At 40.8% G+C, this 26,276-nt stretch overlaps 1 protein-coding gene across 4 annotated transcripts in view; it reads left to right on the plus strand.

Annotated features, from left to right (window-relative positions):
- LOC110958116 (voltage-dependent R-type calcium channel subunit alpha-1E-like) overlaps positions 1–26,276 on the plus strand; it is a 53,724-nt gene that overhangs the window by 24,988 nt on the left and 2,460 nt on the right. The window contains exons 7-45 of one of the 4 annotated variants that reach the window (XM_051952883.1): positions 118–171; positions 777–857; positions 1,027–1,236; positions 1,376–1,488; positions 2,554–2,666; positions 2,781–2,912; positions 3,166–3,235; positions 3,627–3,744; positions 4,768–4,835; positions 4,938–5,005; positions 7,433–8,197; positions 9,863–10,143; positions 10,392–10,524; positions 10,660–10,789; positions 13,780–13,839; positions 13,975–14,081; positions 14,551–14,562; positions 15,323–15,419; positions 15,526–15,686; positions 16,489–16,626; positions 16,757–16,958; positions 17,059–17,223; positions 18,416–18,526; positions 18,667–18,747; positions 19,009–19,128; positions 19,231–19,296; positions 19,956–20,047; positions 20,184–20,358; positions 20,450–20,577; positions 20,871–20,967; positions 21,413–21,518; positions 21,774–21,881; positions 21,967–22,067; positions 23,589–23,695; positions 23,782–23,881; positions 24,302–24,316; positions 25,032–25,136; positions 25,578–25,716; positions 25,870–26,033. In XM_051952883.1, the coding sequence (XP_051808843.1) occupies positions 118–171; positions 777–857; positions 1,027–1,236; positions 1,376–1,488; positions 2,554–2,666; positions 2,781–2,912; positions 3,166–3,235; positions 3,627–3,744; positions 4,768–4,835; positions 4,938–5,005; positions 7,433–8,197; positions 9,863–10,143; positions 10,392–10,524; positions 10,660–10,789; positions 13,780–13,839; positions 13,975–14,081; positions 14,551–14,562; positions 15,323–15,419; positions 15,526–15,686; positions 16,489–16,626; positions 16,757–16,958; positions 17,059–17,223; positions 18,416–18,526; positions 18,667–18,747; positions 19,009–19,128; positions 19,231–19,296; positions 19,956–20,047; positions 20,184–20,358; positions 20,450–20,577; positions 20,871–20,967; positions 21,413–21,518; positions 21,774–21,881; positions 21,967–22,067; positions 23,589–23,695; positions 23,782–23,881; positions 24,302–24,316; positions 25,032–25,136; positions 25,578–25,716; positions 25,870–26,033 (5,093 nt within the window). Of the gene's footprint in view, positions 1–117; positions 172–776; positions 858–1,026; positions 1,237–1,375; positions 1,489–2,553; positions 2,667–2,780; positions 2,913–3,165; positions 3,236–3,626; positions 3,745–4,767; positions 4,836–4,937; positions 5,006–7,432; positions 8,198–9,862; positions 10,144–10,391; positions 10,525–10,659; positions 10,790–13,779; positions 13,840–13,974; positions 14,082–14,550; positions 14,563–15,322; positions 15,420–15,525; positions 15,687–16,488; positions 16,627–16,756; positions 16,959–17,058; positions 17,224–18,415; positions 18,527–18,666; positions 18,748–19,008; positions 19,129–19,230; positions 19,297–19,955; positions 20,048–20,183; positions 20,359–20,449; positions 20,578–20,870; positions 20,968–21,412; positions 21,519–21,773; positions 21,882–21,966; positions 22,068–23,588; positions 23,696–23,781; positions 23,882–24,301; positions 24,317–24,436; positions 25,137–25,577; positions 25,717–25,869; positions 26,034–26,276 lie in introns of those variants that run through there. The other 3 variants (XM_051952884.1, XM_051952882.1, XM_051952885.1) reach the window with 3 other exon arrangements.

Consider the following 26,276-nt stretch of genomic DNA (forward strand, 5'->3'; position numbering starts at 1 on the left):
TGCAGACATCCTAAACAGTACAACCCTGAAATGTATGTTTCCATGTCTGATGGTTGAGCTGTGCTTTGATGAAAACAAATATGTCTGTGTGTAACCTCCAGTTTCACTGTATTACAGAGGAAGTAATGCTTGCAGAGGAGAATAAAAATTCAGGGAGGTCACCGTTGGATGGTAAGTTCACGTCTGAGACTTGCAGTCACACCTATACCTCGTAACACCTTTATCCAATCCAACTACTTGTACCTTAAGCATCATTCTAGTCAATATTTTAGACCATACAAGAAATATTCACCTGCAGGTAGCCATAGCAACAATGCTCATATTAATCTTACATTACTAGTTGACTCACAAAAACACTTGACCGTGGATGTAAGCACAGTCCTGTGCCTTGATATAGAAAATTATAAATATATATAAACTGTGAAGGTTTACTGTCACTGCCTGTGTGTGTATATACTGTATGTGTATTTGCATGTAAGTACACACACTGAATAAACACTGAGCTGGCTGTTCACATAGAAAATCTTTGAAGGTTACTTGGAGGAAACCCAGAAGATAAGGACAGAATTAGACTTTGGTTTTGGCTTCATGTATGTGTTACCAGTAACAGTCTGTGGAATGGACCCAACGTCTGTCTCTGCCATTACCGTTATTAAGCTTATTCAGACCTTACTGAGTCAGTCGGAGTTTTCAGTTCATTTGTTGTTTGGATTTCCACTCTTAATTTATTGAAATCAACTGAGAATCTCGCTAAAGTTTTTGTGGAACATTTTCAGTGTTAAAGAGAGCAAGTAAGAAGACGGGCGCACGACGAGGAGCACCGGGGGATGAGAAGTACACAGACATGTCTACTGCCAGTGAGTGAAGAACATTTCAGTCTGTTCTTTACAGTAGCCTACCTCCTCCTTTCTTTACAGGATTGTCTCAGAGCTCTTCACTAACATACAGCCAACTCTCAAACTGCCTGCCCTCCTGTGTGTAAAACCTTTCTCTTCTCATTTGTTCTTGTGCTTCTTTGTCTTTCAGGCATGTCGAGATCAAGGATGAACTTCCGCAGCGGCCGTCGTGGCCCGGCGGCCTACCTGCGACGTAAAGAGCGCATGTTGCGTATCTCCATCCGCCGCATGGTGAAGACCGACACTTTCTACTTGATGGTGCTCAGTCTGGTTGCTCTCAACACCATCTGTGTGGCCATTGTCCACCACAACCAGCCCAACTGGCTCACCATCTTCCTCTGTGGGTTCCATTTTTCCTGGATTTATTAGATAAAAAAAAAAAAAAAAAAACATCATGTCTTATAAATGCATTGTTTTGAGCAGTATGCTGCTCCGTTCTGCTTTTTGTCTGAATTGCTTCCTTTTTTCCTCATCTCCAGACTATGCAGAGTTTGTTTTCTTGGGGTTGTTTCTGGCTGAGATGTTTTTGAAGATGTATGGCCTGGGTTTCCGGCTATACTTCCATTCATCTTTTAACTGCTTTGACTGTGGGGTGAGATCCTTCATCTCTTATTCTGACATTCTTATTCTCGGAAAAAAAAAAGGATGAAAAGGCATACATCAAACAAAAAAAGTAAAATTTCTGGTGCGCAATGCGTGGTAAGTACCTAAGTAATTGATAAAGGTTGTGTTAATATGATTTCTTATTATTACAACCATTTTATTTGATTTTTAAAATATAAATCTGCAAGAAAACCGTTCTCAGTGAACAAATGCAAGCATTAATACGGCATATTTGTGTCACATTTTGTGCTTGTGCTGTTACCTTTACATATATATATATATATATATATATATATTTATTCTATCTTATAAAGGGAAACTCAAAGAAAAACAAAAAAGGAGAAACAGGAGACACTTGCTACACATTAACACATTAATGAAGATTAGTCCAATTTCTAAAATACAGCAGAGAAGCCTTTAGTAGTGTGCTCTAGCTGTTCAGAGCTAGAAGTGTGCCATTACATCCTCCATTAAACCTGTTTATTACCTGATGATACAACCTTTTTTCTGTCATCAAGAAAGCAATAAAAAAAGGCTGCAGCAGCAGCTTGGTTCGCTGTGATCTCTGTGACCGACAAACTGTTAAGATCAATAGCAGTGCCACACATGCTCAGCTGCCAGTTTGTTAGGTACGCCTACCTAAAACAGGAGTACTTTCAGCTCATGAGCTTCTTTTCATGAAGGTTATAATGTTTTGGTTCGGGCTGTTTTAAAGAAGCGTTGAGAAACCGTGAGATCATTTTGAATGTCATTTCGTCCACCCCAATTATACTAAACTTAATTGCCTCTTTCTTTTCTGTGAAATGACATAACATTGTACCATCATAAATGTTGCTTTAATTTAGGGCTCTTTTAGTTTTAGCGCATGGTTTACATAATAAACTGGCAGCTGAGTGGAAATCCGTGAGGGTCATTAACACTCATACAAAAGCCTACATCTGCTCTCTTCTACTCTAGATAATGAAGGTTTTTTTTTTACATGGAAGCTGATCATATGGAACTTACTGCAATTTTTTTTTGTTTATGTGTCTTACATGTCTTATATGTCTTGCAGGTCATCGTTGGCAGCATCTTTGAGGTGGTTTGGGGCTTCTTCAGGCCTGGAATGTCGTTTGGCATCAGCGTACTGAGGGCGTTGAGACTACTGAGAATTTTTAAGATCACAAAGTAAGACTGTCCAAATTTAAAGCACAACATGTCCGCCTTGGTCATAGAAGTGTTTTTTTATTTACAGATCCCAACTGAAAATGACTCAGAGGATGTATTGTTTATTTTGGCTAGATACTGGGCCTCTCTCAGGAACCTGGTTGTGTCCCTCATGAGCTCCATGAAGTCCATTATCAGCCTGCTTTTCCTCCTCTTCCTCTTCATTGTGGTGTTTGCTCTGCTGGGAATGCAGCTTTTTGGAGGGAGGTAAGTACTGACATCTTCAATCCTCAATTATTATGAAGAAAACTCAATTTCGCCACATATTTCAACTTGCATATCTGATCGTGCCACAGTTCTGCGAACCGAACAGCAGTTTCCTCAATGGCGTCTTTGATGAAGAGGAGAGGAAATGATGCGTCCGGATGAAAATAGCTCCGCGTCCTCCACCTCCTCTCATCCCTCCTCCTATTCTTCCTTGGTCATATCTGACCCTGCTTTCTATCTGCCTTCCCTCTAGGTTCATCTTTGAAGATTACACTCCCACCAACTTTGACACGTTTCCAGCTGCCATCATGACAGTGTTTCAGGTTTGGCTCCCACAGATACCCTCGTTCTGCCTGCTCTCCATGACACATTGCACCCTGGGATATTTCTCACCCCAGGCGCAGATTAAACAACTCTGCTCACTCGCTCTCCACCCCCTGCCTCCGCTATCATCCCACACATCCATGCACACATATGCGCACATGAATATCAGACAAGGGAACAAGTGAACAAGTCCACATCAGATCTGCTACAAACCAACTGCGCTGTGAAAGAGTGTTTTGATCAGCGCACATCCATTCCTGCCATTTGTAGTACTATATTTTGAACCGGTTGGCACAAAGGGGACATATCGACTGCTTAATATACTGTAAGGCCAAGGTAGTCCTGAATATACTGCAATTTATGCTAAATAATCTGTGCGTTTGCCTGCAGATCCTGACTGGCGAGGACTGGAACGAGGTGATGTATAATGGCATTCGCTCGCAGGGAGGCGTACAGTATGGCATGTGGTCATCGATCTACTTCATAGTGCTCACACTGTTTGGAAATTGTATCCTTGTTGACCTCAGAAGTGGTCATAGAGCTCTGATATAACCATGCTGCCTGTGCATAATCACTGGTGGAAATACTCAGATGGAAGCAGCAACACCACGTTTAAAAATGGAAGGGGACAGCTGAATCATCGGACACCTAGCACTGAAAGAGAATACCAGTATCATTTCCAGTGTTTGTTTCTCTATCGTATGTGCAATATCATATTACTTTACTACTTAAGTATCATTACCAGTATTACTTTTTATTTTGTTTTTTGCATGCTGAAAGCAATTAGGTAGTTTCTTGTATTTATTGCATGTTTTTTTAAATTACTTTTCATCTATTACTGTTGTATAAATGTAAGGGGAGTCTATGTTTTCCTCTGCAATGTGAAGGAGTAAAAGTATGTATCAGGAAATATTGAAGTAAATGCCTCAAGTACCTTTAAGTTGTACTTATGCTTGAATCTATTTCGGCATTTCAAATGTTTACAGCAAAGTTCAAATGCACCGTGACACAAAGTTTCAGTGTCATCTTCATTTATAGGCTTAAATACTGTTTGTACGTCCATAAACTTTAATGATTTAACATGTGCTGTCAATCTTAAGCATGATTGAAAGATCATTTATGCCCTCAGCATCACCATGTGAGACAAATTTAACTAAAATCAAGTTTAGTTTACTTGCTTTTTGTCAGCTTTGAACTGTATCTCATGGTCTTCATCAGTGAATGAAACAGAAAAACTACTCTCGGACCCTGAATGAAGACTAGAAACAGATCAGCTTTCTGAACTAAACCTCATCACAGCATCAGTAGGGGTGTGGTCTCTGTGGATGGACAACATATAAATCCACGTTTGAACAGAGACAAGTGACATGGTAACACCCAAGAGGTCTTTCTTTGCTTGCGAGACGCAAAATTAAACGCCCCAAAAAGCAAGCAATGACTATAAATTGATATTATATTAGAGATTATAGATTGTAAATCCTGATCGGTTCCTGCTTTTCGGCGCATTTGTTCTTCACTGCGTTCATGACAGATACACTGCTGAACGTCTTCTTGGCCATCGCTGTGGATAATCTGGCCAACGCACAGGAGCTGACAAAGGTTTGCCCTGTGTTTACCTTCATGTTGCCGATTTACCTTGAAACGATTGCTTTTTGTGGTGTATGTTTAATGTGCACAGTGTACATTGATTGTCTTTGTCAGGATGAAGAAGAGGAAGAGGAGTTCTTTAACCAGAGGTACGCCAGAGGAAGAGATGGCTTAATATCGGAGTAAGTTATTTGTTATTAACTAAGAACATTGCCATGTCCAGATGAGATCTCCAGAGCATTCTCAGCTCTTAAGTGACTCTCTTCAGTGAATGACTGTTTCTCAGATCTGAACTCTTCTTGCGCAAATGCCAAATTTGAAATGGACTGAAAATTCTGTTGTCTTTTTTTTTGCACCAAGTCAGACTTACTTAAGATATGGATGCTGTGAGAAAACTGCTTCTTGTATTCCTTCTGTTTATCGGACAGGAGATGTTTACAAAGCAGCAGGAATAAGCCAATGAGATCATTATTTTCTTCAAGATTATTGACTGTGGACACTCTGAGAAGCAGCTTTAGGCGTAACTAGTAAATGTTTCACACAGTATGTTCCTCAGCTGCATGGTGAATGCAAGTTAGAACGGCATGTTTAATGCACTCATGACAAAACTGAATGTAAATTGAATGTGGCTAATTTGAAAGCATGAGTGATTACAGATCGTTTCAGCAGCATTACTGAAACTCCTTCTGTAACTGTCTTGGCCTGTGATTGGTTATGGGCAGCTTCTTTTGTTAATGAGAAGAGGATGCGTTCCTGCTTCTCTTAGTGACCTGGGGGCTTTCCCTCAAGATTAATAATCCAGTAAATTGGGAGGCGGAAGACAGGAGGTGTTTTTCAAAGGTTGTTGAGAGCAGTGGGAAGTCTGAATGTCTCAGTCTCCTGGGAGGAGGCACACTTTGGAGTTTTTCTGCGTAGTATGACTCTGATCACATTTTCCACTGTGACAGTGGCATTTTTTTAAAGACGACAAAACTATTCCAAATCCCGTATGAATACTCGAGTATCCTGCTGGGACACATTAAGTGTCTCATTCAGAACACTGACCTGGCTCGATTAGGACACCTCAGGCCTTTTTCACAGCAGACAAATTGACTGTAATAGCAGGAAACATGCAGGTGTACTCAGTCACTTTAATGACGGCTGCTGTCCACTCAGGAAGGGTACTCGTGGTGCAGACTCACTCGATCACCATACTGGAACATTTAATGGAACTGAGCCATCATTAACATTTATACTGCTGCAAAAAGGATACATTAACTAAACTAAAACGTAATTATATACAGTACAAACCAAAAGATTATATATAGATAAATGTTATTGTTTCTTGACTGATGAGTCTTTATTTCTACTCGTAGAATAAGAAAATCAACTTGCGGAGTTCAAAAACTTGCTTGGGCTAAGTAATTCTTGCCAGCAAATGTTGCAGGGCTTACTCGTTAAAGAAAAAAAATCTGATTAGAGAAGCCCATTGGTGCATTTAAAACTAGGGTGTAGTTTGAAAATACAACCCAGGAGGCATCTGGTAGTATGAAAGGTACTTGCTTTTCTGCCGCCGGTCCGTAAGTTTGGAATGTTGGATGTTCCCCCTAAAATACAGGCGTTTTTCCTTCTTGTCATTTTTGTCTTTATCTGGCATTTTATAGAGATTTTTTACATAGACAAGAAAAGAGCAACATGATGTGCAACACAGCTTAGTTTTCTAACAGCATAGACTCCTTTAATGTTCTCTGACTCTCTAACTGTGACACTGACTGTATCATTTGTCCGTTACATATTTGAATGTTAGTCTTGTAAGTGTTGCCGCTATCAAGATGCTGATCTGATGCGTATTACAGTGTTTTTCTGGCTCCATCACGTTGTCTTGTTATATGCTTGTTATGTGACGCTGACCAAAATGCCATGTTCAACGACTTCCTGTCAGCTTTGGAATTCATTAGAATCCAGACATTTGAATTAGGAAAGTATTTCATGTTAATTTTCATAAAAGGGGGTTCACCCTCGACTGAAATCTGGATTCTGAATCCTAAAAGTGCTGAATTCAGCCTACAGTTTCTCCTGGACAGATTTTGCTCTGTGTCACAACAGATGTTCTGTATGTTGTAAAACACTAATGTCTTGTTTTCAAATAATCACTCATTGATCACATGGACAACAAAAGAATCTGAATACCAGTGAGTATAACTGTATGCATCTGTCACACAGAATTTCTCTCTTGAGTTTCCCTACTCGATTATTGAGATTTTTTTTTTCTCGATGTTTAACGATGTTTGCACTTTAATCCTGCACCTTCCCTTTTTGTTCTTGTGGGTTTGGTTTTACTCTTTTGCTTTTGATTCGTCCTGACCTCTCAGGTATTTTTTAGTTTTTGGATGTCTTTGTACTTTTGCACACTTTTCCATGGGATTTTTTTTGTTACTTATCAACTAACATTATAAATTCATAGAAAAGGTTTGCCCTTTTCTTGTAACGTTAATTTTATTTGAAGATTTTTTTAATACATAAATGGTATGCTGAATGGATACTAGCCTTGATGTTTCTTGTGTCACCAATTCCTTACCTGTGGGCCTGCTGCTGCTTCATATTGATGTATTGTATGTTGTGGTCCTTAGTGGCAGAAGAAGACCCTACCTGTACAGGAAACGGGCGATCCACAGAGGGCGACCCACCTTCCCAGAAGATCCGGATGGTGCACCAGGCGCCGCAGATGAGCAGCCGCTTAACGGCTCCAGTGCCTTCGCCAACCGCCGCGAGAGGAGAAGGAAAGTTAACATGTCTGTGTGGGAGCAGAGAGCCAACCAGCTCCGGAAGCGTCGTCAGATGGCGAGCAGAGAGGAGCTGTTCAGCAGCCCGACGGAGGACACCATGGAAACTCCCACCATCCCCCACCACAGCACCGCCCTTTCACCAGAGGCCAGCCCGGCTCACCTGCCCGAGTCACCCATGTCGGTGGGGATGCCCCTACCTGAGCCCCCAATGTCCATCTCCATCCCCATCCCTGAGCCTCCGACGGCGGAGCCTCTGGTAAGCCTGGGTGATGAGAAGACGGGAGGCGCAAACCACCGGACTACAGGCGGAGGCAGACACAGGATGGCCCGAAAGTTCAGGTCCAGTCAGGGGCCGGAGGAAGGAGCCCGGCACAGACGACACCGCCACCGTGAGGCCCGCCCTGAGGCCAAGAGTCTGGACTGTACGCAGTCACCGCATGAGGTGCTGCATCCCAGACGGTCGCTCAGCCAGGAGAGGAAGATACTGGACGAGAGGGAGGAGAAGGATGAAAGAGAGGAGAGAGCAGAGGGAGAAGGAGGGTCAGCCCAAGATGATGGTGGAACATGCATCGCCAATCCATATGTAGACGTTGGGGAGGACTGTAGAAGGTAAGACTGTTAAAATGGATTTCTTGAGGGTTTATAAGGTTCAGAGCTGCTAAAAGTCCATTTCATCTGAAACGATGTGGATGTGTCCCTCTAAGAGTGTCTTATATCTTATGATCTCTGTTTGTGCAGTTTTTCTCTGCTTAAGAACAAGTTTACTTTCCCAGATCTCTCAAAACATTACTCGGATGCCCATATAGACACTAAAAAAGTTATTAATCATTCATCAGCCTTTCTACCTGTCCATATATGTTCAAAGGAGATTCCTTACTAAGATGTGTCCTTTTATGTACGAGTAGTTTAACTGAAGCTAATGTAAGTCTGCAGCGGTTGATTTCTCTAAATCAGACTGCTGAAACCTGATTTCAGCTTCAGTTAGCTTCAACTCACGTGAAAGTCAAGTTTTTTTTTAATCCTCATGTTGTCCTGTTGGTCAAAATTGACCCGTTGTAGAGTTTGAAAATGCGGAAAATAAATATATTTTCACAGTGAAACTTCTGATGTCCACATTTTAAATGTTTTTGGAAAATCTTTGAACATTTTTTAGTAAAAAAAAGAAAAGTTAAAATGTTTCTTAAGAACATTCACAAAAAAAAAATCAAACGAAATCCAGCAAATTTCAGTGGATTTTGATTGATTCTTATGTGAATATTCTTAGAAAAAACATCAGAAGTTTTACTGATATATGTGTAATCACTTTAGATATTTTTAGGATTTTTTTGAAGATTTTTATTCATTTTTTGAAAATATTTACAAGAATTTTGCCAAATTTTTGGGGGAATTTTTTTTTAAATAAAAACTTTTAAGGGGAACTTTTAAGGAATTGTTGGAATTTTCATCTTGAAGGTTTTGTAAATTTTCAGAAATTTGGGGGATTTTTTTCAGACAAGGAAACAATATTTTTTGGTGCCCATAAATGAGGACAGCAGGAGGGTTAATGTGTTAATATGTTAAGATTTTTTTTTTTTAACCTACTAGAAGGCATATCATGGGTAAAGTTAGCAGTCAATGCCATGACTGAGCATTTCCACCTTAAAACTGCAGTGTGCTGATGATGGACTCCACACAGATCCAGACTTCAGTGGTTTCATATGTAGCACGCCCAACAAACCAATCCTGTCAACTTGCAGCACGGGACATTCTGTATCATTATCCTTCTTCAGAATCATAGACTAGTAGTCTGTAGCAACACTTGAGCTGCACACTAACAATAACATGCATACAGTGACAATTAGAACACTTGATGTTTATCAGGTTTAATGTTTGGGATTAGCACTAAACACAATATGCAACTTGGCAATTGGAAATGTCATTATTTGCGCAAGTCATAAACTTAATTTTGTAGCTGATGTGTCCTTAGATGAAAATTCAAGGAATGACTGGTCTTTTTACGTTTCACCTCATTGTATACGAAAATCTGTACTAAATTTTGTGACGATCCAACCTATAGCTGTTTAAAAACATTGACATTTTAGATACGAACTTAAAGAGATTAAGTGGCAGGATCATCTTGCAGGAGAAAAATATTCAGTGACATTTTAGATGTAAGTGACCTGTGCAATTACACAGCAAGCTAAGTACATATGCAGTACAGTTCGATATATACAACTTTTGCAGAGTTCATCTTACAGTAAATATACTTTTTGAATATTTTCTTTCTTGTTACAGAGCTGCTGGGTCAAGCGCCGACATTCCCGATCCTCCTCAGTGCGAACAGCTGCTGGACTGTAGCTGGTCAGAGCAGGGTGAGGGCGGTCACTCAGATCAGTACGAGCCGCTGTGCCAAAACATCCCGGTGGAGACGGCTCTGGAGGCCACAGAGTACACCGTGAGCGCCATCGAGTCGGAGAACCGCCCCGTCTCCCTCAAACGTGACAAGTCCAACCTGGAGGGCAGCGTCGCCATCGAAATGTCCGCGCAACCGCTTCTGGAGCTCACGCCAATGACAGGTAGCACTGAAATCCCTTCTCACTGTAGTCCCACTGCCTTACATGCTGCATCATGAAGTGGGATTTATTGTCAGTATCACTGTACCGCTGTGTGGAGGTGTTTCTGACATCTAACAAGAGTAGCCACTGTTGCAGTCTTTTTTGCTTTTGCTGAATCTATTGTGCTGGTGACTCATGTTGTTCTTTCTTTGTCATAGCTGTCCATGCACAGCTCAAACACTTTCTTTTTATTTCTTTGTGGGTTTTAGTGAACAGTAAGGAGTTGGAGGCATATCAGTCTGATCCGAACGATCAAGAGGAGGAAACAGAGGAGGAAGAACCCCACATTCCTCCTAAACCTGTAGCTCCAGACAGCATGTTCATTTTCAAGGCCTCCAACCCGTAAGAATCCATTAAATCGCTCATCATCAGATGCAGCAAAATTATGTTTGGCTGTTTTTTAAAAGTGCTTTCTTTCTTTTTTTTTTTTGCTGTCATCAATCTACAATAAATATCTTCCCCCTCATGGCACCACAGTATCAGGAGGATTTGTCACTATGTGGTCACTCTGCGCTACTTTGAGATGACCATCCTCCTCGTGATTGTGGCGAGCAGCATTGCACTGGCGGCTGAAGACCCCGTGTGCACGAATTCAGATCGAAACAAGGTGAGCTCAAAACACGCCTCTCCTGAAGTGTTTGTGGCTTCGTTCATTAGCGAGAATTTAAAGAATGAAGCAGGTTGGCGACACTCGACAAGAAACCGTTTTATGCTGCAAGTGTCAAGATATTCCAGAGCAGTGAGAGTTTGTAAGATGCATCATCACTCGATGTCTTTAGCTTAAAGCTCTTGAAACCGATCCAAACACCTGCAGTCAGAGTTCTATTATAATGTTGTTCAAATGGCAGTACTGGAAAGCTACACTCTTTTAGGACCACTTAACACTCAGCAGCCTGAATATGCATGAAAATGTGTAAAAATTGATTCCATCAACCAATTCTAAAAGCGGATCATACGTAATTTGGAAGTACAAAGCCCCATGTTTCAAATGATGTGGACTATTTCAAAATACCAACATGGCAACAGCAACAGAACCAGAAGTAGGAGGGTTCCTTACTATGTAGTAAGTTTGTATACTCAGAGAAAATGTTAGTTTCTTGCCTTTTCTTTTATGGTACCTGTTGAGTGCAATGAACAAACTGTTTGCATGCTTTCACTGTTTTTTCAGTAAAACAGGGGTTAGTGTTAGAAGATTAAATTGTTAATAGTGTTGCTGTCATTTGTAGATACAAAACGTGACAGAAGTAGTTGTGTGAAGGATGCAAACAAGAGTTTCAGTGGTAAATTGAAGCTGCATTTGTTTCTCATCGCCACATACGTGCACTGGAAAAAATGGCCCTCTCAAAGCAAGAAAAAAAGCTTGTTTCAAGGAACTTTTACCTTGAAATAAGTGAAAAAATCTGCCAATAGAACAAGTGAAAAATGGATTGGTGAGAGTTCTTGAAATAAGATATATTTAGAATATTGAGATCTTAAAATTAGTTGGGCAAACTTATTTTAAGCTATGTTTTACCAGGAGTGTCAAGTTTAGGTGTCTTAAAATAAGCCAAATATGCTTAAAAAAATTGCAGGTTTTCACTGTAAAGTAGATTTTTGCGACATATAACCTCCTAATCTGAGATGTATTAAACTTATTCTGAGTTTTCTTGTAAAATTCAACTCAAGACAAGATAATTTCAAGATTGTTTGACTTAACAAGATATTTAAGATGCATTGTCTTAAAAGAAGTCCCTCCATCTCGCTGAAATGTCACTTGTTAAGAGATTTATCTTAAATCGAGTGGGATGAAACATTTTGACTACAAACAAGACAAATAGACTTGGTAGTATTTTGAGTTTTTGCAGTATGAAGATCTTTTTGGATCTTTGGTTTCAAAAAGTTATAGACAGCTGTTGAAATATGCTGGCCTCACATTACTGCAGGGTGAGAATGGTGTTACAATAACCGCTGGCTAACAGAAGAAGAACAGCATTATGCTTTCATTGTCAACCTGTTAATTTGCTCTGTTGAATTTGATGTACATCGACCAGTCAAAAATATTTAGATCGCTCACATAAAGAAAGTGATGTTGAGGGGCGCCCGTATAGCTCAACAGGTTAAGCGGCTGAACCACGTATAGGGGCTGGTCCCCGATGTGGCGGCCCGGGTTCAATTCCTTCTTGCGGCCCTTTGCTGCATGTCTTTCCCCCACTCTTCTCCCACGTTTCCTGTCTGTCTCTTCACTGCACCTATCAATAAAAGTCAAAATAAAAAGAAAAGAAAGTGACGTTGATTATCTCATAGCAATAGCACATGTCAAGGTCTGAAATGTATTCGGTGATAAGTGAACAGCCATTTCTTGCACTCAACATGTTTGATGTTGAAGAAGCAGGGCAGGTATGGAGATCTGAAAGACAGGCAGGATGATCATAGTCAGCCAGACTGGAACATCTCCATAACAACTGATGACTTAACGCTTCAAATCATCAGCGTGTACCTGATCCGTCACAGACATTTATCACCAAGGCAGCCGACATTTGTAACAGGCTAAATCAATGATTCAAAATAGACCTAAACTAACTTATTATAGTAAAATACTACTGATGAAGTTTTAGCTCAGTGCGACTCTGTCAGGTTTTGTGATCTCTAGTTGACATAACACTGTGTCAGCAGCAATGTGTCATGACACATTTGGCTTCACGCACATTCACGGTGAGAATTAGCAGCAGCTCTGCCTGGGAAATAGCTGTGCAGTTTGTTTTTCACAACTTTTCACTTTTCTCATTATCATGGAGCGTGTCACGAGCACCCAAATAAGAACCCGTTTGTAAAATCCGCACTGTATTTTGGAATAATATGAGGCACAGACAGAAAAACGGAGACAGGCAAAGTAATAATTAAAATGTTCCACACCAACTACTTACGACTGTCAGTCATTTCTCATATTTGGAAAAGCTAACATTACAACAGACGTCTCTCCCCGTTTGATTGTCTCTTCATTCAAAGTGTCTCTTTTGGTTGCTGGAAGGACTCTGAAGGGACTCACCGATTTTACACATCCAGCTCAGTTTACATATAGTTTGGATCAGCTTATGAAAATGATTACATGGCGTCATCTCTAGACTAAAGTTAGAATATCTTGGTTTCTGCTGCATTGATTTTGACTGTTGTTTTTTAAATCTGTCTCACAAGTCACACAACTTAGTTGAAGTGTCACAATAAATTGCTGGAGTGTCCCTTTAATGTATCTCTGGGCTTGTTCACACAACAAACAGCATGTATTTAGTGTGTCAAATGATGCAAGTGGCCCAGAGTCAGATAGAGAATTAGAATTTCCTGTATGTTTCAGTATTTTTTTTCAGTTAAGTAGTAATGTTGGGGAGCTTAAGATACACTTTGACACTGCTTAAAAATGTAGTGATTTATCCTGAAATGGCTAACAAGTTCATTACCTTTGGATTAATGGGACTAATGTACATTTTATCTCACCTATAGAGCTGTAGTTGTAGTTGTGAATGTGTCACTTTGATGCTAAATGAAAGAGAATTTACCCTCAGAGAAGTCTTGAGTTGTAGATAAAAGTCTTGAAAGAATGTTCGTGTTTTTCCAATTATCCAGGTCCTTCGATATTTTGATTATGTCTTCACTGGAGTGTTCACCTTTGAAATGATCATCAAGGTGAGTGACTGAAGCACATCTATTTTCCACTTTCAAAGAGTTGAATTTGAGGTTTACTCTGGGCAGGGTTTGGTCCCTGTGTCTATTTAATCTGTTGTGTTGACACGGCCATGCCGATGTGTGTTTGTCCTTCAGATGATCGACCAGGGTCTCATTCTACACGATGGCTCTTATTTCCGAGACATGTGGAACATCCTGGACTTCATTGTAGTGGTGGGAGCTCTGATTGCCTTTGCTCTAACGTGAGTCACTATACAGTGCTGCTCGCCGATGACTAACAACTGACTCACTGCTGCAAATAATGTTCTGAGCATACAGTATTGTTATAAACAACTTTCCCTCTGAAACTGCAAGTATGGAGGCCTGTCTGGTCCTGTACAGTGTTTAACTCAGTCTTAACATTCACTGTGGGGCTGCAACCAGAGGAAAAGATGGGTTTTTATGTAATTTACACGAGTAAAGTGTGTCATGACGGATGGTCAAAGCCGCTACAGAATTTTTTTCTGTTGTCTTTCCCAGCATGAGTGTGACGGATAACAAACTGAACCTTCTGTGCATTTCGGTGTACTGTAGAGGACTGTACTGTATGTTAATTTCTCCGTTGTGAATATAACTGTGATCCTTTGAGCTTTGCTCACGTTGTATCTCTCTTTATGCCTCGATTTTTTTCTCTGTTGTTCCTGTGGATTTTATCACTGTTGGGGCTACCAGGAATGTGATGGGGTAAAAATTTCAGTCACACTAAATGTGAACATCTCCCATAAGCTTCTCATATATTTCCTTCAGTTTTATGTGTCTTCAGTTTTTTTTTTCTTTTTTGTTCTTGATTTCTTTTGGGGTTTTTTGTCACATTTTCTACACCAACCTGCAGACTCTGGCAGGTATCAGGGGTAAAATCAGTGTTAATTTGGCTTCACTTCTTAGTAACTTCTACAATCCAGGCAGTTCTTTGTACCATATTTGTTCCCTTGTATTGGTCATTTTTGTGTCAGTATTAATGAAAACAATCCATTATTCTACAACACATTGTTGTATATTGTGCAAGTATCTCAGTCTGTAAGCAAAATTAAACCTTAATACATGCACACACAGCTAAAATTTAAGGTTGATGCAAGGATGAGGACAAATAAAATGAATATCATTTAATTTTATAACCATGATAGAACAAATTTAGTTGCAATAGCAAAGCACTTGATTTGAGGGATTAAAATAGGTACAAACCCCAAGACGACAAACAAATATTGAGTGTGTTATTTTTATGTGCGCACATGTGGTAGACACTCTTCATGTTGTCAAAAATTTTACCCTTGACATCTGTCAGTCTCGAAACAAGTGTCATGTCTCATTGTTTCCTGTCATATGCACTTGTGCTTATGTTTTGATTTTCCTAAGTTTTTCCTTTTTAAATGTGTGTCTGCCACATGTCTTTGCACTGCTGCTTTGTTCTGCTGTGTGTCTTACTGCTGTTCTTCAATGTCAACAGAAACAACAAAGGTCGAGACATCAAGACAATAAAGTCCCTCCGAGTTCTGAGGGTTCTGCGTCCTCTTAAAACCATCAAGAGACTTCCAAAACTTAAGGTATGACGTAAACATCTGCAAACACTAGCCAGTATTTATTTTTTTAGTTTCATTTTACAGGACTGATATATTTGCTTTGTCTCCCTCTTGTCTTTATCGTCTACAGGCAGTTTTTGACTGTGTGGTCACGTCTCTGAAGAACGTCTTCAACATTCTCATTGTCTACCAGCTCTTCATGTTTATCTTTGCTGTCATTGCAGTGCAGCTCTTTAAGGGGAAGTTTTTCTATTGCACTGACAGCTCCATGAATACAGAGAAGGAATGCCAGTAAGTGAATATCTGAGCCGCTCTCACACTTCAGTTGTTTGTTCCTACATTAGTCTTTTTTGTAAAGCTATATAATGTGCACAATAAACCTGAAACTTCTCTGACACACTCTCACTCAAATGCACATGGACTGCCAAGCTACACATTAATGTTTTCCAGTGGGTCACTTAGCTGTGCATAACAACTAAAAACACGGAGTAACAGCTAGTTTGACTGTTCAAAGATGACAAAATAGGCCCGCACTTCCACAAAGTTTACAGATGAATTGCATTATTGTTTCATGTGTCCTGTAAAATATTCATATTGTGCTTTTAGGGAGAATTGTGCTGTTAATTGTTTCTTTGCCTTTGAAGTCTACTTCAGGGAAAGCCCCAAGTGTAAGATCGAAGATGAAACTAAAGATACAAACCAAACTCTGTAAACACCCAATTTAGAGGAGAGAAGGAAACAAAATGACAACTCTTCTTGAACAAACTTTCAAGCAAGGCGTTAGCATCCACAACAACATTTCAGCACAACAAAAATACAGACAAATTCTAGTCCTCACACAAATAACTCCCACTGCAGAGATTCTGGGTGTAAGCAGACAGCAGAAAATGGCCTAAAAGTGCATGTTTTCTGCCTTTACAAACCCTCAGGCCGCTCTCTGACTGGCTGCAGATCCTCAGACTCACTGGCTGATCCTACAAGAGCAATATTTACTTGCAACAAAACTTTCAACACCTTTCTTTTCAGTAAAACCGCTAGTTTAGTCTGTGAATTAAGTAAAACGATCACCGCTGGGCTGTTCTATTCCCCACAGAGGTTACTACATCGACTACAGCAGAGACAAAAAAGAGGTGAAGAGGAGAGAGTGGAGGCGACACGAGTTTCACTACGACAACGTGTGCTGGGCCCTGCTCACACTTTTCACTGTCTCAACTGGCGAAGGATGGCCTCAGTGAGTCTACTTACAAAATAACACACAGCTCATAGGCTTTAAGCTCGTTTTTTTGCTGCACAATATAGTTTCTGATGATCTGCACATATTGTTAATGCCACTTGGACCCAAATTTTCTTTGTCTGTTCAGGGTGCTCCAGCACTCTACCGATGTTACAGAGGAGAACATGGGGCCGAGTCGCGGGAACCGGATGGAGATGTCCGTCTTCTACGTGGTGTACTTCGTGGTCTTCCCGTTCTTCTTCGTCAACATCTTTGTGGCTCTGATCATCATCACCTTCCAGGAGCAGGGTGACAAGATGATTCAGGAGTGCAGTCTGGAGAAGAATGAGGTGTGGAGCAGTGAAACACACAGAAATTATCACTTATTCATGCAACTGAGGATTCATCTTCAGCTTTTTACATCTTTTCTGTCAAATTTCTACCCATCAGAGGGCTTGTATTGACTTTGCCATCAGCGCCAAGCCGATGACCCGCTACATGCCTCAGAACAGACAAACCTTCCAGTACAGACTGTGGCACTTCGTGGCGTCGCCCTCTTTTGAGTACACGGTGCTCGTCATGATCGCCCTCAACACTGTTGTTCTCATGATGAAGGTAACAGCATACACGCCTCCTACATGTGTTCTCTGATGCTGGTGTCTATTAACTACAACTTTAGTACTGGAGTGAACAATTTTCAGTGGATTTCCTGACACCAAGGCAACCTCTGGTTTCATGGTGGTCAGATTTGAAATCAACATGCAGACGCTTGAAAACCGCTTGAGATCCATGATGGTGAAAGTTACATGCTACTTTTCTGGGGGTGTTTTTGAAGTTACATTACTGTGTCCTATAGTGAGAATGAGGACTGTTTTGTTGTAAGAAAATTCCCAGCTGGTGACTGGTAATTGTGAAAATTTCAGAAAGATTTTGGAGAAAGTTCTTCATTTACACAGAGAATAAGATGTATACTACAGAGTTGTCAGCCTATTTACACACCATGATGTTCTGGTACAAATATCACAGGTATATGCAATTACGAATTTAATCTCTGCAAGATTTTTGTGCCACGTTTGAAGACAGTTTTTTTGAATGTTAGAATTAGGTGTTCTCTGGTACAAATCAAGTGTTTTTCTTTGCCAACATGTTCATATGGTATTCTTTATATGCTTTGAATCCGTATTAGGAGTATTAGTAGTAGCTACCAGTAAAAACAGGTTCAGAATTCTGGGAATTTGAACTCGAAGAACTGGACTTTCTTCTTCAAAATAAGTCTCCAATTCAAACATGTATGGCTGAATTAATCAAATGTTACAACTTTCCATTGTTCATTAAGCTCTTTAGGGAACTTGACATTCTGGCTTCCTCTCCCCTGTGAAAGGAATCATGTGAACTTGATGTGTTCATCCTTGATTACTAGTAACCCACCGAGTTCACGCAACTCTTTCCAGAATGCTCGTGTTCATGTATTGTTTATCCGTGAGGTTTCTTTAATGCTTGGCTTTTCACCACATACCAGATATTGTGACTTCAAATCATTCCATACAAACTTACCTGACTGCAATTAACTGACAATAATTCAATTTTAACAAAACTATTGATTATTAGTTTCAGACACGTTTCAAGTCTTTGCATACTGTACTGAAATTATAGCTAAAACTGTGTGAAATATAGTAAAACGTCAACGAAAGCATACAATATTTGTGGAGGTGGCTATTTGTCAAAATGTTCCCAACAGCAGTAATTAAACTGGTTTGTTATTTAAACATCAGATTGATTGTTTAGCCTGTTCTCTGTGTTCCTTCAGTACCACTCGGCCCCAACAGCTTACGATACAGTTCTGAAACACCTAAACACAGCCTTCACTGTCCTCTTCTCCATGGAGTGTATTCTCAAGATCATGGCGTTTGGTTTTGTGGTAAGTATTAATGCAGGCAGAAAAGCTGAAATGGTGGGAAAAAAAAAAAAAAGACTTCGAAGCAGCATTTTTGAATCTACTCATAACAGACTTGTTCATGTTTGACAAAATTAATTTAAAAAAATGTCTTTTTCCTGCAGAACTACTTTCGAGACACTTGGAATATTTTTGATTTTATCACTGTTCTTGGCAGCATCACGGAGATAATTGTGGATTTACAGGTAAGACACTGCCAAGACACCATTCATTTTCACAATGTTGTGACCCTAAAATAAAAAAGCAAGGAAGAATAGGCAGCTTTGAACGCAGCACTCTTTCCCAGTCTCCTCGCGTGTTACGATCCCTGCCTCCAGACACAACTTAAGTCATGTTGTGATGAATTTCGCCATCTGTCTTTTACATCCTGTCGCTCCCGTCTGTCTGCCACTCTCTCCCTCTCTCTGTGTCACCCTCTCTCTAACCACTTGTGCTGTCTGTCCCAGTCGGTGAACACCATCAACATGAGCTTCCTGAAGCTTTTCCGAACAGCCAGGTTGATCAAGCTGCTGAGACAGGGTTACACCATCCGTATTCTGCTGTGGACGTTCGTGCAGTCTTTCAAGGTGTGACATTTTGCGTTCGCCTTTTCTCCTTATCATTTTAGGCAAAATTTGTAATTACAACAGGTTTTTAATCAACTACTTCCACTCTGTCTTCTCTGACAGGCTCTTCCTTATGTCTGCCTTCTAATCGCGATGCTTTTCTTCATTTACGCCATAATTGGAATGCAGGTATCCTTTTACTAATAGTGACAGTAAACTTCATCACAAAGTTCATGTTCATTTCAAGTTCACATAGTTCCCAGCTGAAGTCTGCTTGTAGAAATTATGACTAACATTTTAACATTTTAAAGCAGTGACATGCAGGACATCTGTATGGGAATGGAATGAGTAGCAAAACCACACAAAAGAATCAAAATTTGAGCACATTTTTAAGAAAAGGTACACTACTGTTCAAAGGTTTGGGGTCACTTAGGAATGTCCTTATTTTTAAAAGAAAAGCAATTTTTTTCAATGAAGATAACATTAAATTAATCAGAAATGCTGTCTAGACATTGCTAATGTGGTAAATGACTATTCTAGCTGATAAAGGCCGATTTTTTTTTCTTTGAATATTTCCATAGAGGTACAGAGGAACATTTCCAGCAACCATCACTCCTGTGTTCTAATGCTACATTGTGTTAGCTAACGGTGTTGAAAGACTAATTGATGATTAGAAAAGCCTTGTGCAATAATGTTGGCGCATAAACAAAAATGTTAATTTTCTGTTGTGCTTGTATTATGTGAGATCATTCGAACAATTTATGGATATTTCTCCTATGTTTGTGTAATTGCACTGCAGTACAACAATCCAAAATAATCATTTTACTAAAGCAACCTGTTTTCTGCAGGTGTTTGGTAACATCAAGCTGAATGACGAGAGTCACATCAATCAGCACAACAATTTTAAGAACTTTTTCAGCGCACTGATGCTTCTTTTCAGGTGAGCAAATACCTCCAAAAACAGAGTAAAGCAAGTGCCAAGAATGCTGCTTCTTTTATTCAAGCTGTTTCAGTGCTAACTTTGTCTGAAGGTCATCTCTGTAGGACGTCAGCTGTGTGTTTGTTTATGCCTCCAGGAGTGCTACAGGGGAGTCCTGGCAGGAGATCATGCTCTCCTGTCTGTCTGGGCAGGAGTGTGAACCAGACTCCTCCATCGCCCCCTTCACTCTGTCTCCAGACCACGAGGGCGGCTGTGGGACTGACTTTGCTTACTGCTACTTTGTCTCCTTCATATTCTTCAGCTCATTCCTGGTCAGAGCTAACGACTAACATTCCTCCAGCTCTTCTTTCCATCAGTTTACCTTTTCAGCGGTCAAATCTTTCTTCCTGTCCCTCTTATTAGATGCTGAATCTGTTTGTGGCTGTGATTATGGATAACTTTGAGTACCTGACAAGGGACTCCTCAATCCTGGGTCCCCATCACCTGGACGAGTTTGTCCGAATTTGGGGGGAGTATGATCGGCTGGCATGGTGAGACTTGGATCTGTTCACCTGATCAACAGTAATGTTCTGTCTTTCTCCAGCAGAGGGCAGCCAAAGAGTGTGAGATGCTGTAAAGTTTCTGTACATTGAGCTGACATGCTAAGCTCAAGCTGGTCTTTATCAGGTTCTCAGCAGTGTTTAGATTCACTGCACTAAAGCCTAGCAATTTCTGAAAAAAGTACAGGTGTCTTACTTCTCTCACAATAACCCCTCCATCTCCTGTTTCTGTTGTCTCTATCTTCGTGTCCCCCTCACCTACATTTCCTGTTTTTCCTCTGAAGTGGTCGTATTCACTACACGGCTATGTACGAGATGTTAACACACATGTCACCTCCCTTGGGTTTGGGTAAAAAGTGCCCTGCTAAGATCGCCTATAAGGTACTGAAACGTGAACGCTTTTTTTCTTAACACATAAACACCAGATAAAATGATTATTCAAGAAAAGTCTTATTTATGAATGTATTATGTAGATATACTACAGAGAAAGGCTTTGTGAATTAGGAGTAGTCCATGATGTGGATTTAAGAGAACATACCGACTGACTTTACTTCTGCTATTCAAATTTCAAACATGTATTGAAACCAAATAATTGCAAAGTGTGCCCTAAGGCATTCTGAGAATTTAATGAGTGATGTTTTGGTTGAATTCATTCAGACATTCATGCACATTTGGATGTGTGCCTCCAAAAGACTGGAAAATATCAACAGAACACAGAAAAGAAATAGTGTCTCCTTTTCAATCAATAAATATGTGTTGTTATATGTTTTGAGATATATTTTTAATATCCGGATTTTCCTTTTGTCTTCTTGTTCGTCCGTCTCAGAGGTTGGTGTTGATGAACATGCCGGTGGACGAGGACATGTCTGTCCACTTCACTTCCACTCTAATGTCACTCATCCGGACAGCTTTGGACATCAAAATAGCTCGAGGTCAGTGATACGATTACTCAAATGATCATTTATCTGTGTTTTTGAATATTTTTGTAATTGGTTAATGTAGTAAAAAATGTCCATTGCTGTTTTTTTTAAACAATTGTCCTGTTTTATCAAACCGACAAAACTAGAACAAAAAACATTTAGTCAAAGAAATGAGACAAATATGAATTAAACAACGCAATGGTTCCGCTTTAACGGCATCAGTAACACAAATTCTGTGAAGTGGTTGAATGTGGATGTTTGTTCCAGGTGGTGAGGACCGTATCGGTCTGGATGCTGAGCTGCAGAAAGAGATCAGTATCATTTGGCCTTATCTGCCCCAGAAGACTTTAGACCTACTGGTACCTATCAACAAAGGTCTGGCTCTAACTATGCAGGCGATCCTCACTGTAACGCTGAGAGACGAGCAGTAACAGTTAATGCAGTGTGTCTGTCCTCACAGATACTGACATGACTGTGGGAAAGATCTACGCTTCAATGATGATAATGGACTACTTCAAGCAGAGCAAAGCCAAGAAGCTCAGGCAGCAGCTGGAAGCTCAGGTCAGCTCAGTCCTCTGATACAAACCTTCTGGCCCCTGTTTTCTCATGCTATGTTTTTATTCACCGACATGCTTCTTGCTGGGTTTGGTGGTTCACACTTTTGCCTTGCAGCTAGAAGATCTCCAGTTTGCATCCCCGCCTTTCTTGGATCTTTCTGCGTGGAGTTTGCATGTTCTCCCTGTGCATGTGTGGGTTTTCTCCGGGTTCTTCGGCTTCTTCTCACAGTCCAAAAACATGCTGAGGTTAATTGGTAACTCTAAATTGCCCGTAGGTGTGAATGGGAGTGTGATTGTTTGTCTCTTGTATGTGTAGCCCTGTGATAGACTGGTGACCTGTCCAGGGTGTCCCCTGCCTTCGTCCTAAGTCAGCTGGGATAGACTCCAGCCCCCCATGACCCTATAGAGGATTGAGCGGTGTATAGATGATGGATGGATGTTTCTTACTGTGTTGCATGTATTCAAAGAAAAAAAATATATTCAGAAAGAAAACTGAAAAACATCATTTCATTTTATTTTCTGTGTCCTCCCCACTGTGACACAATATGATGAAGAGAAGGAGGTTTTATCACCTCACCTTCCAGATGTAAAAAGTTAAAGAAAACATAGGGAAAAAAAGAATCCGGTTCCCTCACCATGATGACATATTGGACCCCTTCAAGTCTGCCTGCAGGGCAAACAGAGGAACAGAGGCTGCTACAGACACCTTGTTAAATCTTGTATTAAAGCACCTGGAGGGAAATAACAAATACACACATTTGCTTTTTATTGACTTTTCTTGTGCTTTTAGTTGTATTCAGCCACATGCTCATGCACAAAGACTTTTATCTAATTTTAATACGGATTTTAGCACACAGTGTTCAGGCACAGTGACTTCTTAAACAGATCTGAGGGGCTCCAGGGTAATGGATTCTGTCCAGCAGACTCTCGTCTTCTGTTTTGTTGCCCGTACAAATGAATGTCAGAGCAACGATGTATTGAGATTAATAGTTAAGTATGCCCATGAGTCTTCTGAAGAGTGTGACAGAAGATCTTTGCCGCATTATTAATCAATTTATTCACTGGTGTGACCAACCTTTCCTCCGAATAAATGTGGCTGTGACCAAAGAAGTGTCGGTATATAAAATGGGTATCTAGTAAGTGTTTGGGCACTACCCTACATGAGACGTTTGTGCAAATTATGTAAAAAGGTAAATCAGCGGTTGTTCTTTTCAGGAAGCTGTGAAGCTTTAATGAGGACATGACACTGATATAAATGTTTTTTTCTTCTTTTACTGAGTCTGCTCTTTCTTCTTCTATGATTGCTGGTCTTTAAAAAGTACAGACAAACTGGATATAACTGTCAGTGTTGAATATCGGGTACCAGATACTTTGTTGAGGACAGAGGTTTACAAGACTTTAACCAGATATTTCTTTCTTGCAAATCCTTAAATGTGACCTGGATCATTTGAAAATAAAACTGGCAAGAAGCTGTCTGACCTGTATTTGATCTTTTGTGTGTGTGTGTGTGTGTGTCTCATTTCAGAAGAGCAGTTTGATGTTCAAGCGTCTGGACGCCTCGACCCTCCCCGAAGACATTCTGTCCAACACCCAGCCGCTGCCAATGATGGCCCACAGTGCTGGTTCAGCCCTGTGAGTCTGCTAATGTGGGCGAAGTTGTGCGCTTCTGTGTGTCTGCGTTTGCGTTTGCTTTACTGTTTTTCTCTGTGCCGACTCAGGACCAGAGGAGGCTTCGTGGCTCTGAGCCCCATTTCACCCCAGGAGCTGTTTTTGCAGCCCATGAGCTCAGACACTGATGTTGCTCAGCAGCAGAATCCGGTAAGACAGAAGACCGACGTGATCCCACAACTTTAATAGCACAACTGAGCTGCAGGACAGTGGTTCTCAGACCTTCTTATTTATTAAACAAGACGTTTTGCACCAATTCCGCTGATATAATTGCGTGTGTTAAGAATAATTCAGTATGTTGCACACCTGCAATATAAAGGGAGAAAAACAAAAGCAAATATTTGATCAGATTTGATTGGCAGACATTGATCAGGACATTGTTACCACGCTCCTTCCAACATGAGATAGCAAATGCTTTAAACAGGAGTTCTGGCCCCTTGATGCTTTCGGCTCCTGGGCTTGGTCCCCTTTTGGCTCATTTAGAACTATGTGACTGCAACATTTCTATTGCAATTTTTAAAAAATCATAATTTGTTCATTTCACAACCTCTTTTCTTGTGACCTTTTTAGGATCCAGAGCTCCAGGTTGGGAATCACTGTCTTTGAGCAAAGCTTTTCATTCTCAAGTTTCCTAAAGCACAACTTTTGTTTAAGCTTTTGATACCATAAAGCTGGTATAAATATGTTCTGACTGATGCCTTGCAGAGCACCGCATCGCTGCTCCCTGTGCTCCTGTCCTTTAATGCTGCGGAGGTTAGAATAGCAAATTCAGATTGTCAAACTGTTGATGTTTTGCTGTGTCTCTACTGTCTGGTTTTACTGGTCTACACTGCTTGCCAGTCGAATGATATGGAATTATTCAGAAATACCCATATATTCGTGTTTAGAGGAATGCGTTAGGCCCCTAGACAGATGTTGTCTGGCTCTGTTTCTGTAGTTACTAAGACCTGAACATGCATGATTGAATGCACTTCCAAGCTGAAATATCCGGTCCATCTTTCCCTGTAAACTGTTGTGTTATTGTCTTGTTCCTCTTCTTCACTCTTTTCTCCTGTTTTACTGTTTCTACTCCTCGTTGAAGTCAGTTTTCTTGTCGCTAGCTGTTAATCCGTTGGCTGGAATGGCTTCTGATTGGATGGGGATGGCTATGATAGACTACTCTCAGTGGTGAAATAATGGCTTGTCTGCCTTCCTCTCACCTGAACTGGACCTCGTTGACTCGAGGCAGTCCTGGCAGGGATGAGCCTGATTAGTGCTCTGTGTTTCCTTGCCCTCCTCTCTTGTTTCTGTACTCACCTAGGTGGGCGAGTGCAGTAGGGGGATTGAAGCCCCTCTGGAGCTCCCACTAGGGAGGGGCCTGTGTGTTCGGGCCTCTTCCATGCCCCGTCTGGCTGTAGAGTTGCAGGTACACATATTTTCCTTGACACGGCTTCTGGGATGGATCTGGAGGACTTCAGTGGCTGCATGGGCTCTTACGCCAAAGTGCCTTGTTCGTTACGTGCACGAGATGCTGAGAAGTTCAAATTAGTGCAGCTTTGTTTTGACTTTTGGTACTCTGGGAGCTTGACTAAGGTTTACTAATGAAGTGTTAGAACGGGGTGTGATCCTTGAATGCTGATGCCTCTTTTTGTTATGGATTTCTCTTTCTTCCTTAGAATAGAGCAAAGAATAAACTAAACCCCCAAAGTCTTTCAGGATGCACTGCACTTTTGCAATGACTAAAGCATGAAAAATGTATTTTAATTATCCTCATCCTTCCGCATTATTCTTTCTGAATGAATTGTTTGCATGTACCCTGTGCTGGCATGTTTGTCTGTTTTTATACATGTGTGTTTTCGCAAACAAGCAAGCGGAGGTTACAAGTGGATCTATAAAGCGTTCAGCCTCCACCGTTGGGGATCAGCGCGTAAACGGACTTTGGGAGGAGGAGGAGAAAAGTCCTGAGCGAGTGTATCGTCCTCGTCACAAAAGCTACAAGGCTGCTGGTTAGTACTGCACTGCTATTTTTTGCAGTTTTTTTAGTATAAAAGCATGATGTTTTATTTTGTCCCAGATATCTACATCTGCTGTAATTATGCACCATTTTATTTTTTTGTTCTTTCATTTTGTGTGTGTCCACTTTCTTAAATGTCCTCCAGTGTCTCGGTCGGAGCGCTGGCAGCAGGGTGACGGGGAGCGCGGCCGGTCCAAGGAGCGCTGCCACCTTCTGTCTCCAGACACGTCTCGTTGTAACTCAGAGGAAAGAAGCTTACAGCCCTCAAGATCCTCCAGTGTGGAGAGAGAACACCCCCAAGACAAACAGGCAGGTCACACATGTATGTAGCTCACTGATTCAACTGTGTGCAGTGGAGAGGCAGCAATCTGGAGGTTTAATCGCGCACAAAGACTCCACCTACCGTATGCAAGAGAAGAATTCATGAGAGAAACCACCTGCTGGGTTTATGCTGGAAAAAAAACCCTGTCATGTTAAATGATGACATGTTTAACCAACCCTTTTGTAGAGCAACAGAGCAGGGTCAGAAACTCACAATGACTGAAGCCAAAA

The sequence above is a fragment of the Acanthochromis polyacanthus genome, chromosome 9, assembly GCF_021347895.1.
Source record: "Acanthochromis polyacanthus isolate Apoly-LR-REF ecotype Palm Island chromosome 9, KAUST_Apoly_ChrSc, whole genome shotgun sequence".
Classification (NCBI taxonomy): domain Eukaryota; kingdom Metazoa; phylum Chordata; class Actinopteri; family Pomacentridae; genus Acanthochromis; species Acanthochromis polyacanthus.